Source organism: Rhinolophus hipposideros (assembly GCF_964194185.1).
Source record: "Rhinolophus hipposideros genome assembly, chromosome: 6".
Taxonomy (NCBI): Eukaryota; Metazoa; Chordata; class Mammalia; order Chiroptera; family Rhinolophidae; genus Rhinolophus; species Rhinolophus hipposideros.
Genome location: NC_138052.1, coordinates 66785317 through 66800472, shown reverse-complemented (window position 1 = coordinate 66800472; position 15156 = coordinate 66785317). Strand labels below are relative to the sequence as shown.

Here is a 15156-nt window from a genome sequence, read left to right as displayed (position 1 = left end):
TTTGTCATTTGTTTTTCAACTTTGCAGAGAACATCTATAGAAAGATGACATTGATATGCTACTCTCTTAAACACTAAGCTTTACTCCAAACAATATCTTGGATTTTGGGGATTTAGGGAGGAGAAATGTACAGAATGCCTGCCTGAGATGAAAAATCATTATTTATTATTAAATAATGAGTACAATTAATCTAATTACCATGCTCTGACAGTGCCACAGCATATTTAACAATCTCTTGAGGGTCCTATTTAAGAACTACTTCACGCTGGTCATCTACTCTGTTTAGAAGTCTATGGCAGCAGCGTATAATAGCTAATGGAGCCTACTGTTCTCATCTAGCAGTGGTAAATAGTTGACAGAAACCACTACAAACGAGAACTGAGTAATTGTGACAGGGACTACGTGACAGAGGCTATGTAAGTCACAGTGCCTAAATATTTACTATCTGATCATTTACAGAAAGCCTATCAACCCCTGGATTAAAACTAAAACTGACAACTTCCTACCGATGGTACTAGTAAGACTATTTTATTATATCTTTTCTCCTTAATTCCCCCAAGTTTTTATTGTTACAAAAACTCTTAATTCTGACTATTCCTTAATAGGGTGTTTCATAGAAATATCCCCTCTAGATACGTGTACACACCGGCTAGAACAGAGACAATGCATTCCCCGCATTCGGTGCCACCTCCCATACTGTTTGGCATAACCACAGCTAAGAGCCAGCCCATACGCATGGGCCACACTTGTTTCCTTACTGGTCAATAAATAAGTGTCACCCTAAGCCGCCTAAAAGCAGATACCTGCACGTGGACAGCCTAAAGGTACCTTAAAGTAAAACTTCTGGTACTGTAGCTACCTTATTAAATGATTATAAATCAATAAAAACTTCTCTCTAAAGCCAAAGTAGTCTTTCTAACACAAAAATGTGAGCATGTCATCGCTACGACTTAAACTTTTTAATGGCTCACAAAAATTTACAAGATAAACTCTAATCTTTTCAGCATGGCATGTTGTATGACTATAGTGATCTGGTCAACATCTACCTGATGATGCTATGGATATAATTTTTAATCCATTTTTTCCACTTCACATTAGAAAATGCGTAATTTCAGTTTTATTAAAATCCTAAAATTTATGTGAATAATTTGTCCCCCTTTTCTTGGACATTTAGAGTGTTTCCAATGTAATCGTGACATTATAAATACTATTAGAAAGAATACTTTAATAAGATTTCATTTTTGTTTGCTTGCTTATTTTATTAGCAGTAGTCATTTTAGGTTCTTTCCTCAGCATATAGTCCCAGGAGTAGACTCACTGGTCAAAGAATGGTCATATACTCTTTCCTCTTGCTTCTAATATACTCATCTACATTCTTTAAGACTCAGCTCAGATTTCCTATTCCAGAAAAACTTCCCTAATTTTATTTCCCTATTTTTTTTTTAGTCAGCCTTTCTCTGTAGTTCCACAAACATGGTTAACCACTATATTATAATATGTATCAAAAGAATTGTCATTAATGTCTACTTTTCTTTTTTATTAGACTATAAATCCTTACTGTAAACACTCTCTTGTTCTTTTTACACCTTTACCTTCCTAGTATAAGAATTCTTCATTCATCTAATTGTGAAGTACATCTCTAGCAGTAAGGGCATCTCCAGCAGTAAGGGAAATATGACAAAAATGCCTGTGCTCCTCGAACTGACATACTAGTGGGGCACAAAAGGAACTCAATAAATAAGCAAAATGTTTAGTGTATTATTAATAGATTGAGATACAAGTGATAAGGTAAAGTAGGGACAGAGGATGTGAAATGTTGGGGAGGATGTGAAAATTTTAGATAGGATGCCTCACAAGAAATGAGGGAGCTAGCCAGAAGAATGTCTGCAGGCAAAATACTCCACCTGGAGTGATCAGCAAGAGGCAGAGTGTGCTTCCTGGGGAAGAGGGGGAGATGAGTTATGATTAGTAAAACGAGGGGTGGGGCAGGGGGAGTGAAAATGCTAAAGGAAGACGAAAAACCTTGAAGGTCAAAACAAGAACGTTAGTGCTTTTTCCTCTGAATAAGATGGAAAACCACCGAAGGGTCTAAAACACACAAGTGACATGATCTAATCACTTAAAAGAGATCACTCCAAGCTGTTGTATTGATACAGAGTGTGGTGGACAGGACAAGGGCAAACATAGGAAGAATAGCTAAACAGAGAAATAGGATACTGGACTGAATGAGGGATGGGAGTAGAGACGGTTAGGAGATGGACCTGAGAACTTAATGACCAACCAGACGTGGGGAGGACAGAGAATAGAATCGATGATACTCAGGGCTTTGATCTGAGCAACTAGAAGAACAGAGTTATCGTTTGTGAGATGGAGAATTCTATAGGGCTGCTGGTGCAAGGAATGGGGTTGGCAAATAGCAAGAGCTGGGTTCTGAACACCCTAAGTCTACAGTGCCTTTTAGACATTCAGGTAAGCAGGTGCATAGACTAATCTGCAGCTAAGGAAAAGGTCTGGGAGAAAGACGTCAATTTAGGAATCATCAGCCAATAAATATGCCACGAGATTAGATAAGATTAGAGGGCTTTCACCAACATTTAGAGGAAGGAGAGAAAAAATCCAGTAAAAACGACTGAAAAGAAAGGCTAGAAAGGTGGGTAGCCAAGAAGTGGGGGTGGCACAGAAGCCACGTGATGAGAGAGTTTCTAAAAGAAGAGAATGATCAACTGCCAGATGCCAGTAAAATGAAGACGGGCAGGTAAACGACCGGTGGACTTAGCAATGTAGTGGTTGACCGTAAATTTGACAAAAGCAACCTGGCAGAGCAGTCAAGGGGGAAACCTGACGCAGCCAACCTCAAGAGAGAAGCGAAGGAAAAAACAAGAAGTGGTGATTTGCTGTGAGGGAAGGAGAGCAATAGACATTTGAAAGAGAAAACAGAAATTGGTGTTAAGAAAGGTCCGTTTCCCCTGACTTTTTAAGAAGGGAGGAGTAACATGAGGTTTATATGCTGACAGGAATGATCCAGCAGAGAAGAAAATGATGCAGGAAAGAGAGGGGAGAATTTAAGGGAGTTATCAAGAGGTGCTAAGTTCTAGGGAATGGTGTGAAGAGCAGGCCTTAGCTAGGAACACAGACATTTCTTCATAGTAACAGGAAAGAAAGTAAACGGGCACAGATACAGGGAAACGAGCCGAAATGGTGAGGGGCGCTGGGAGGAGGTTGTCTTGAAGTTTCAGTGTTCTCCGTGAAGTAGGAAGCAAGGCTATGAGCTAAGCATGGGGATAGGAAATGAAATATTAGAGGTCTCAGGAGAGAAGGCGTGAAATGGCTACCTATAGGTACAGAATATAAAGATTTTTTTATTTTTTATTTTTGTTTGTATTTTCCAAACTTTCTGTAACAAATAGGCATTAATTCTGTGATTAAAAATTTAGGACATACACTTTTGAAATGAGATTATCTAAATAGATCCTACCAGGAAGAAAAGTAAACACAGTATCTAGTTAGTGAAAAACAAGAAGAAACCAAATTGCTAGTTCTGCAAATACTCTGCCTAACGTATTTAGGATATTAAAGTAAAATTAAAATAAAACCAATTGTTAGTGCTTAGATTTATTGACTTTTTAAACTTTTTAAAAGTATAGTCGGTATACAATATTGTATCAGTTAGTTATGTTAGTTTCAGGTGTATACCGTGTTTCCCTGAAAATAAGACCTAGCTGGACCATCAGCTCTAATGCCTCTTTTGTAGCAAAAATTAACATAACACCCAGTCTTATTTTACTATATAAGACCGAGTCCTATATAATATATAATGTAAGACCAGGTCTTGTATTAATTTTTGCTGCAAAAGACAATTTACAGCTGATTGTCTGGATAGGTCTTATTTTCAGGGAAACACGGTATTATAGTGATTTGACATTTTTATATCTTACAATGTGATCACTCCACTAATTCTAGTGATCATCTGTCACTGTGTCAACTTATGATAATATTATTGACTATATTCCCCTTCCCCTTTTCACCCAACCCCCATACCCTCCGTTCTGGTAACCATCCTTTGGTCTCTGTTTCTAGGAGTCTGTTTTTGTTTTGTTTGTTCATTTTTATTTTGTTTTTTAGATTCCACATATGAGACCATACAGTAGATTTATTAACTTTAAAGTTACAAATAAGGGAAAGTACATAAATTCTTTGGAATATCATTTTCTGCAGAAGATTGGCTAACCTAAAAGGTAAGGTATTTCTTTCTTGTTTGCCATAAAGCAAGCTCATAGAATTATTGTTAAAAACAACAACAAAACACTTCTACCCCAATATTACAAAATCTTCAAAGAAGTACAATAATTGTGTAATTTTATCTCTAAATACTGTTGATGATTACTTTAGATAGTAACATCATTTGGTCAAAAATCTTCAGCATCTCAACTCGTTTCCAAAGGAGTCCTCCTAAATCTTTCTGTAACAGGCTATTTAGGATATCACATGTCTTTAAAATGGGCTACATTTCTTTTAAATAGTCTTTCAAACCACATCCAAAGATTTCTTCGATTTTTGGAAGCTGCGTCCTACTTACAGCTTTAGTATAACAACAAAAATACAAGGTATCTTACCATATCCACCAAGGCTACGTAGAGGAACATGCCAGCAGTGACTGCAAAGATCCAAAGAGTGATGTTATTGGCATACTGCCCCACGGCGGTGCCTATGAGCACACCCACGTAAGCCATCATGGCAGAGAGGAGGTTGTACACGATCGCTTGCTTGACAGTCATACCAGCCTTAAGAAGAACCGCAAAATCACCTGCAGTTAAGATATAAAGTGAAAGTTTTAAAACCACAAGATTTTACACCCAAATTTAGGAAAACACCAATATAAAACAAAATTAAGAATGATACAAAAAAGATGATCTTTAATGACTACAATTTTGTTATGAAAATTTATCTTTTACTTACTAAATTAAACCTTAATACATGCAAAAACGTGGGTGACTCTCAAAGGCATGATGCTGACAATACAAAAGGTTATACATGATTCCATTTATATGATATTCTCAAAAAGAAAACTGTGGTGGTGGAGAACATTCATCAGGGAGCAGGGGTGGGAAAGGGGAGCAGGGGTGGGAAAGGGGTGTGACCATAACGGGAGAGCATGTGGGGATTTGTTAGGATGATAGAATTGTTCTGTATCTGACAGTGGTGATGGTTACACAAATCTAAATACGTGGAAAATTCAAACAACTACATCAAAAGCAAGGTCAATTTTACTCTGTATGTGAAATGGAAATTTTTTAAAAAAGGAAAAACAGGACAGGAAAAAGAACTAGGTCACTTTCTTTTTGTGACCTAGTCTCTTTCTTGTTGTGAGCAACAACTAAAGCTCTGATCCTTGCCCTTTTTCCAAAGGAAAATGGCCTAAGTAAGAACAGAGGTAACACTCTTTGAGTATACTGTATGCTGTTTATGTTTATGTTTTTCCCCCCAGAAAAACATTAAATCTTAATTCTGAAAATGCTAAATATGTAAAAAAGAATAAAGAGACTTTTCTCACTCATCTACCTAATGTTAGAACTCTAGGGAATAAAAGGATTATGTATTGCCTAGAGAGATGTTATTAGAAAGGCAAAATGCTGCTAGAAATAATATCCTTGAAGGTAAAATGTCAAAAGTAATAGTTTTATTAATTTTAACAAATTTTTGTTTTAGTTATTAAATATACAAACATCCAATCAATTATTGGACACTTAGTATAAGCAAAGTACTATGGAGAACATTGGAGCATGTTTCTTTTTCTTAAGACTAAAAATACATGATCTATTCTTTTTTAATTTATTTGTTACAAGGTTCTAATTTATGACACGTAAGTTGATAGTCAACAACAACAAAAACATTAGTGCAAGGCATTATTTTTCCATGTTCCAAGAAATTACATACTGCAAATTACATGCTACAAACTACATACTGCAACATTATTTGGGAAAGCTAAAATAATACACCTAAGGTGATTATCTACCAGTGGCTTCTAAATTGCTATTCTTCAGTTTCCATCTAATGCATCTAATAATACATCGTTTCTCCTCTGATCCTAAATACTTAATTCTCCTGGTGAGACTTGGATTCAGTATCAGCTTTTATCTCTTCTCTCCCCTAGAGTTTTTATTTTTTTTCTGGCCTTTCTTTCTCAGCTTCCTCTAAGGAAAGGGCTCCCTAACTTCTTCCTCTACAAATTTCCAGACCATATTTTCAGTAACTTACCTACCAACCATGCTAAAGAGACAATTTCACTTAGCAGGGGGTTAGATAATACAAAGTGAGACTACAGAAGTGTCTTTTAGATTATAAAATAGTCTTCCCTTTTATAAGTTTCAAAATGGGGTGTTAAAGGGGGCATTATTTAATGCTCAATGAACAAAAGTATCACAGATATGAACTATGTCAAATTTGATGGCTTCTCTGATATCGTTGGATAGCAAGATGATTTACTTCATCCCTGAATAACAACCAACAGCATGAATTAACTAAAAGATCCAACATGATTAATTTTTAGTTCATACTTTTTAAAAATAGAGGTATAAATTACATACATAATTCTTTTTTGGGGGATGGGTATAGAGTTCTATGAGTTTTTGACAAAAGTATATACTATATAACTCTAACTACCATCAAACTCTGGAACTATTTAATCACAGGCCCCTCAAAATTTTCCTCAGGCCCCTCACTCCTAGACAACCAGTAATCTGCTTTCTGTCCTACAATTTGCCTTCTCCAGAATATTATATAAATGAAATCGTATAGTATATAGTGTTTTGAGTCTAAGAGTTTTTCACTTATGTGTGCATGATTCACCCATGTTAGTTTATATAAGAAAGTCACTGCTTTTTACTAAGTAGTATTTCATAGATGAACCATAGTTCAATTTACCTATTCATCAACTAAAGGACATGCAAGTTGTTTCAAGTTATTGGCAATTGTGAATTAAAGCCGCAGTACATATTCATAAACAGGTTTTTGTATAAACGTAAGTTTTCATTTCTTGTGTAGGTATCTATATGAATGGGATTTCTGGGTCATATATTAAATGTATTTCTAACCTTATGAGAAACTACATTCCCACCTGCAATTTATGAGTTTTGGTTGTTCCACATCCTTTCCAGCCCATGACAAATCCAGCACCTGAAATCTCATGTGTTTATCTGTTATCTGTATAACTTCTTTAGTGAAATGCCTGTTCAAGTCTTTCGCCCAATTTCTTTGTTGTGTTATTGTTTTTCTTATTATTTAGCTGAGGGGTCTTTAAATATCCAAAAAGTATTTTATCAGATATGTATTTTCCAAATATTTTTTCCCAGTATGTAGCTTGTCTTTTCATTTTTAGCGTCTTTTCTATAGAGTTCTTAATTTTTATGAAATCCATTTTATTACTTTCTTCCCTTAATGGATCATTCTTTTGGTGTAGTATCTAAGAATAATTTACCTAATCCAAAAACACACTGACTTTCTTCTAGAAGTCTTTCTTATATTTAAAATTTTTTCATTTACATCAATGATTGATTTTGAATTAATGTTTGTCTATGGTATGAGGTGGTTTTTTTGTTTGTTTTTTTTTGCAAGTAGATATCCAATTATTACAGCAACATTTGTTGAAAAAAACTATCCTTTCTACACGAAATTTCCTTTGCACTTTTGTTGAAAATAAATTCCCATATGTGAGGAATCTGTATTGTTCCACTGATACATGTCTATTCTTTCACTAATATAAATTGTTTTGATTACTGTGGCTTTACAATAAGTCTTAAAATCAACTTTGCTGTCCTTTTTCAAAATTCTTCTGGCTATCCAAGTTTCTTTGCCTTTCCGTATAAAATTTTGAAAAAGCTCATTGATCTCCAGAAAAGCCTGCTGAGATTTTAGTTAGGAATGCACTGAATCAATAGGGAAGAATTAGCATCTTATAACTACTGAGTCTTCTGGTCCACAATCATAGCTCATCACTTCATTTAAGTCTCCTTTGAGTTTTTTTGTTGGTGTTTCTCATTTTCAGCATACAAATTCTAGGTCTGTTTTGTTAGATTTAATCAAAGTATTTAATGTTTTTTGCTTTAACTGTAACTAGTAGTTTGTAAAATTTTCAGTTCTAATTGCTCATTGCAAGCATACAGCAGTATAATTTTTACATAATGATCTTATATCAAAATGAATTATTTCATTTAAAATCTATCTTTGCCCTAGTCTTCTCCAGGTTATAAATTCTTAAAGGTATCTGCATATTTTTTTCCCTTTTTCTCCATCTCCCTTTTCTCAGGAAGAACCTGTAAAAACATTTGAAAAATAAATCAAAGGAATACACTGAATAAACAATCTATTCATCTTTTGATAAATCAATATTATTTCCTTTCTCTTGACAAAGGGTATCATTAGCACAATGAAAGAGGTATGCCTGCCAAAGGTGTTAAATCAATGTGGTCCAATGCTATCGTTACGTAACATTTGCTAACAACAAATAATTGAGATTTTTAAAAAACAAATACATATTTTAAGGTTCTTTATTTTTCCCTTAAATAATGCATGTATGCAACATATGTATAAATCTATACAGTGAATGTTCAATTGTCTTTGGACAATTTAGCCCATTATGGAAATATTTTTCAAATGTTTGTACAAGGATGGGGGAAGTGGAGAGAACACAGCAGAGTAATATTGTAACTTACTTAAATTTGGCTACACAAATTTGGCAAAAACAGGAGAGAGGGTAGCAATAATTCAGGCAATCTCATCCATTATCACATCCCAGAGCAAACATGACATGAGACATATAGATTTTCTATTTCGTCAGATGGTTTCAATTTCTGCACATGTCTTAGAGTGAACCTTCTGAGCTATCTATAGTTCTAAGGTTTAAAAGTACATTTTTTTATATATCACATTCCTTAGCACACACAAAACTCCCACCTGGTACATCATCAGAGAAACAGCAATCTGCTAATAAGAGGAACACCAAAACTTGGAATTCTGACTGAGTGAGGGTCAGTCTCCAATGTGATGCCGTGTATTTAAATACATGTTTTTCCCCTTAGGGTGTGACTTTAATATATAAATCTCAGAAGTTTTAGGAATTCATGATCAAAAATTTAACTAGGGCAAAACAGGTTTTAGATCAAATAAAATCTCCTGGAATGCGACATATTATGTTGCTTTGCCAATATCTTAACCTTTGAAGCCCGGAGAGGATGTCTCCTTATCCACGTGCCATGTACCTTAGCCTGTAGGGACTGATTTTCCCCTTGTTTGAAGTTCTGAGGAAGAAGCTTCTAAGCCTCTCTCTACATTGTTTCTTTTCAAGTAAGAATAGGTAATCTAATCAGAGTAGAAGTATTCATCGGGCCCTATTTTACCAAAGTGTCCCATTACTGGGCCTCGAAAGCAAAACTTAGGCTCCACAATCATGCTGGTTTTTTGTGTTTTTTTTTTTAACTTCCTTTAGTTATAGTCAGTAGACCAGTTCCTACCTTGTAGATAAATACAAGGGACAAAAAGCCTTTTCTATCACCCCCAGAGGAGAAAGCTGCGTCATTTCTTTATGCTTTCTTCCCAAGGAGCCTAGGTAGCTACAATATGGGGCAATTTATGTCAAGTTAGCACTGGACTTTGGAGGAAAAGGCACATTTTCATAAAGTCTGATTTCCCTTCTGACAAAGTTCAGTAGATATACTGTGGATTGATGTTTCCTCTCACAGAAGTAGTAACATCTCAACCTATGGTTTGTGGGGTAAAAGAAGTAGAGTTCGGGTCTGAATATTGCACTGAGGAGTCCTGGACCAAGAAGAATTCTATGCTCCAGCTTTGGCTAGAGCTCTGCATTGAGTGTCCAGGGTTTCCCTGGCCATTGAAATATGTACTGCATTCGTTTTAATGTGGGTGTCATTCCTTGTGTGTCATTCCTTCAACGAGAAACTACAGACAGAAAAAGGAGTAGGAAGGTAACCACCCCTAATCTCCAAACTCCCTGCTGTCTCTTCTGTGACTTTGCGGATTCTTGAGAGTTAGGGCAAATCAGTAAAACTACACTGAATCATGAAGCAGCTTGATATACTCCGTTCAAGGGGTAATGGGTGGGTCGGAAGGGAAGTTGGAGGTTTTCCTAGCCTAACACTGTCAAACGATAGATGTTGCATAGCCAGATAAATTTAAGAAAAATATTAAATTAGAGAGATCAAATGAACAAATTCCTTGGATACTCAAAAGATGTAGTTTTTTTCTTTCAAATCAATGTCATCTCCACATCCCTCAGATATTCTCTGTGAGTACATATTCACATCTTTTATTTCTGTTTTTCCATTTATAGAAGAAAACCAAACCATTTGGAGAGAAACTAAAAAGTCACTGGTAGGTCAGTAATTGCCAACTAAAACAACAAAGAAATATCATTTTATACTTATTAAATTGACAAAAATTAGAAAGTTAGTTAATGTCACATGTTGGCAGGGATGTGGAAACACTCAGGTGTTGCTGGGTACCGATTCCACCAGTGTGGCCATTTTGGATAGTGATATGGCATTCTTAAGCATGCATATCCTAGGACTCATCAGGTCTGTTCCTGGATAAGTACCCAAAATATGTTCTCATAAGGGTGCATAAGCAGGAAGTCTACAGATGTTCAACAAACCACTATCTGTGGTGGCAGGAAATTAAAGGTATGTCCAATACTAGGTGCCAGACACGTAAGATGTGGTAAACGCACACCTCTGAGTACTGAGCAGAAGCAATATACTACATTAACTGATGGTAACAAGAATAGAGTTTAAAAACAATGATTAGTAATGTAAGGTAAGAAAATGAATGGCATATAATATTGTTTACATAATTAAAATACACATTTTTAGGAACATGTATCAAACATTATTTTTTTTTAAAGTATTTTTTAAAAAAAAATCTCTCACTAACTGAGAGAGCAGTTAACTCTTTATATTTGCCATCAGCCATTTATGTTTTAACACCTCTAAAATTTGGATGCATTTATAACTGAAGAGGTCTTAGGTTTGATGAAACTTGGTAAAATTTTAAAGCTTATATTACCTAATTCATGTGGCAGTTCATGACAGAAGACAGCTATGGAAGTACTGATTCCTCCCGTCAATCCAGCACTGAAAGCTGCTCCTGAGGTGAGGGGGGTAAAGGGAAGAAAAAAAAAGAAAAAAAATCAAAAAACGTTTATTGATCTTCTGTTTTTTCCATTTGCGTTAATGACAGGTACAGTCTCTTTTGCCTACCTAAATTAATTTTATGATATATGAGTGACTCACTTATCTTACACACTATAGTTTTTGAGCATACAGTGACGTACAATGTGTTGATAACCAGAGAAAGCGCTACTCAGTGAAAGAAATGTTACCTATGGAATTAAATTCTCTATTTGTGTAGCCTTCTAACAAACTAATAGTTTGGGAATGGTAATGGCTTTCAGTGTTTCAATCTCTAAATGACAGTTTGATGTTCAATTTTAAGGCATTAGCCTATGTAGAATTGCACTTGCTATATCATATTAATATTTATAGATATTTAAATAGCTAGTAGTATCCTTATCCAAGTCTTTCTGGGTCTAGAGCATAAATGGTACAAAGTATTATTTGGCTGATGGACTTGAGGACTGAAATCAAAGATATAAATGCATCTAATTTGACTAGTAAAATTCTTTATTCTTTAACATTGACAGCAACTGTGGATTCAAAAATATGATCTCTCCTTTTTTAAAGGAACTAATGCCTACTTCTGATTATTTAATCAGGTCTGGATCTAAAAGAAAATCATGCACTGATCACATTTATTGTTCTAAACTGTCAGTATCATTTTACATTAGCAAGATTCTAATATGTTACATTTGAATCTGGTACAAAAAATTTAACACTATAAAATTTTTCTTCACCTTTTTAAAGATGTAAAAAAATTATCAAATCCAATATTGAAATTAACTTGTTCTCATTTGGGGATGTGTAAATATATTTGAAAATATAATGTTAAATAGCTTTTTCAATATGGTGACAATGTCTTGAATAAGAAATTAAGTTATTAAAGAAGTATATCATAGACATTTGTTTACATGTTCAAAGAAAAAAAACAATGAAATTATACCTGTCCATCCCCAAATAAACTTATCAAAACATTAACATAGCCTTTGGAAAAACCAAGTGACAGGAGTAATAAATAACAACATATTTGTGAAACTCCAAATTTTAATCTTATATATCATAGTTCCTAAGATTAGCACTGAAATAAAGAAAGATCGAATAAGGAAAACGATCTTCAAGGGCAGATTATAACCCGTTTCCAGTCCACTTACCAATGGCTAACCCATCACTGAAGTTGTGGATGCCATCCCCCATGATTACCATCCAAGCTATATTAGCTATTCCTGTTTCTTTCACATCTGATCCAGAATGACAGGGACCGTGTGAATGATGAGAATGTTTGTGGTGCCACTGATGGTTATGTTTCCTCAGCACAGTTTTACTCTCATCATGGTGGTTATGTGTAGCAGCATGGAGATCATGCTCATGAATGGTATGTAATCCATCACTGTGAGAATGGTCCATAATTTTCTCCTCTTCTACACAAAGATAATTTTTAGGAGGGGATTCTTGATGGCCTTCTAAATCTGTCAGTTCAGTTTCATTAAGTCGATCTTCAGAAACAACCGAGTCATCAGTTCCTATATTTATAACAGCAAAGGATATGCTTTATCAATGAATGAATGAACATTTGCTAATTTAAACCCAAGAATAGAGTGTAATGAATATTTCTTAAGTGAATTTCTTTAAGACTTCTCTAAATCAATAATTATATGAAAACAAATAAAACAAAAACTTACGAGTGAGCACCCACAAAAAACAAACTGGGGTTTTGAGGGAATGAACTAAAAGGAACAGCAGGGAAAGTGAGGAGAAAAATTGGCAAGCATGAAGATACTGTGAATCTTAAGGAATGCACAATGAACAGCTGATAAAAATCAAAGGGTGAAAAAGTTACTGTAGCATTTACAGGATAACAAAATGAACCCCTAATTTTTCAGAGAAAGAAGGTCCTTTAAAGTTTACCCACTTTAACCTTCTCTTATCTTTTCAGAAAACAAAGAGGAAATTTAAATAACTTGCGTCCTGCCATGCTCCACCTATATGATGATGCTACTCAGATCATTACAAGAATGAAGTTTAGAAACTCACGTAAGTGACAACATGAGAACTATTTCTTTTTAATTGAGGTTGGCCTCTTACATAGTTTTCAAAAGTTATTTATTATGTGACAAAGATCTTAATACTTCCCAAATTATATTTGGGGCCATATCTACAGGTAGGGTCCAGGCAGCCCCTTTTCTGCAGAAAATGAGTAGTGTATTCAGGGTAAACACAAGTTCAGACAGAAAGAGGGCAAATTAGGTTTAAAATGTTTTTATGTTTCCCTGAAAATTGTAAGTTTCCTTATTACATGTATCAGGCAACAAAATAGATGGATGGATAAGCAGAGATTTTAAGTACAGAGACCATTCTCCTTTAAGTACAAAGACTGATTTTCTTTTTCCATATAAAACCAATCACATGTGGAGGCCACAAAGATTTTGCATTGTCAAGAAATAAAATTAACACTAATCTACCACTCACAAAGCATTTGTATGTGTTTGTTTCATTCTTTGTCTTTCAGTAAAGTAAAAGTACAATATGTTTTTTTGCCCTGTAATATAATTAATTGGTCCCACATGCGAGTATAAGTAAGGATAAAATGAACAAAAATCCTAACAATCATATCTAAGGCACACTAACATTTAAGAAAATAACAAGTTAGACATTAAAATTAAGGAAACCATAAAGACAAGAAATTTCCAACAACACAGGCACAGTTTAGAAACAATATTTCAATTTTTATGTTTTTAATCAGAACTGTTGTCTACCGGCAAGAGGCTTGAGCTGAAGCCAGTCAGCATCTGGTGTGTTATTTAGCTTATGATCTGAAAGCTTCCTTCCAATAGCTGACTCTTCTGTGCTCTGCTTCATAAACCATTTCTGTTTTCCCTGAGGAAAAAAAAGATCTGATAATAGTATCAACTCTGCACCCACAATTAGCAATACTATTCAATTATTAAAATGTATAACAACATGTAAATGGTGGTAACTTTATACATAAAACATTTAGTAAAGGAGAAAAAAATTAGAAGTTAATCAAGGGATGTAACCAGATGAAAAATCCGACTAAATTTATGTGTTGTTTTTTTCCAATACTCAACTAAAAGGGTCAATTCACCTACTTTCAAAGTTAAGAATAGGGTGCACAGTACTATATTTTTACATGCAACCCAAACGAAATATGTGAAATATACGTATCTCTCTTATCTAATAGTGTGTGGGAATTTCTCTTATCTAATAGGAAGCTCAAAAAAACTAATACTTATTCCTTTGAACTTTATGCTGTGATTAATGCAAGCTCACATTTCTCTACTTGTGACATGACGGACAGAATCAAATGAGCAAAAAATCCCAAATTTGCAGTTTACTTCTATAAGACTTGGGCAAGCTTGTTCCATTTTTTAAACATAAGGATACTCATCCATAAAATGAAAATGACAGATTCTTATGAAGATTAAAGGTGATGTATGAAAATGATCTATAAGTAACTGACTCTTAGCTTTGAAATAAAGATAAGTTTTCTTTCTCATATAATCTGTCCTCAATTACTAATAAATTCTAATTATTGTATTTCATTGCTTAGGTTAGAATTTTCCTATCTTACGTCTAACAGTCTGCTTTCTTCTCTTCAATGTAACTACCACTAACAACTCTTTCAACTTAAATGTCTACTTCTAACCTATGTTAATTTGAGAGAGCAAATAATTAAGCATGTTTGAACAGTGTGAACGTAAAAAGGCAGTGTTCTCTTGGACATGCTTACTGACCGACAGCATTTTGGAGTTGCTCGTATTGTGTACAGGCTGTGAACTATTTTGCAGATGTTTAAGTCTAACTGATACATAAGTAAGCCTGTTCTGGCTAGTTGAGTGTGTGGTAGTCTCCAGAGGTGGTCACTATCAATTTCTTCCCTCCCTGTATGAGCACTCTTCTCCACCCATAAGGAGGCCAAGTCTATTCCGCTGCAGCAGAATTCTGACTGGCCTTT

The 15156-nt window shown here is 34.8% G+C and overlaps 1 protein-coding gene across 2 annotated transcripts in view; it reads right to left on the bottom strand.

Moving 5' to 3' along the window:
• SLC39A10 (solute carrier family 39 member 10) overlaps nucleotides 1-15156 on the bottom strand; it is a 46141-nt gene that overhangs the window by 3673 nt on the left and 27312 nt on the right. For both annotated transcript variants that reach the window (XM_081050694.1, XM_081050695.1), the window contains exons 6-9: nucleotides 13937-14057; nucleotides 12335-12703; nucleotides 11074-11154; nucleotides 4614-4804 (exon numbers count right to left, since the gene is read on the bottom strand). In XM_081050694.1, coding sequence (XP_080906820.1) covers nucleotides 4614-4804; nucleotides 11074-11154; nucleotides 12335-12703; nucleotides 13937-14057 — 762 coding nt within the window. The remainder of the gene's footprint in view (nucleotides 1-4613; nucleotides 4805-11073; nucleotides 11155-12334; nucleotides 12704-13936; nucleotides 14058-15156) is intronic.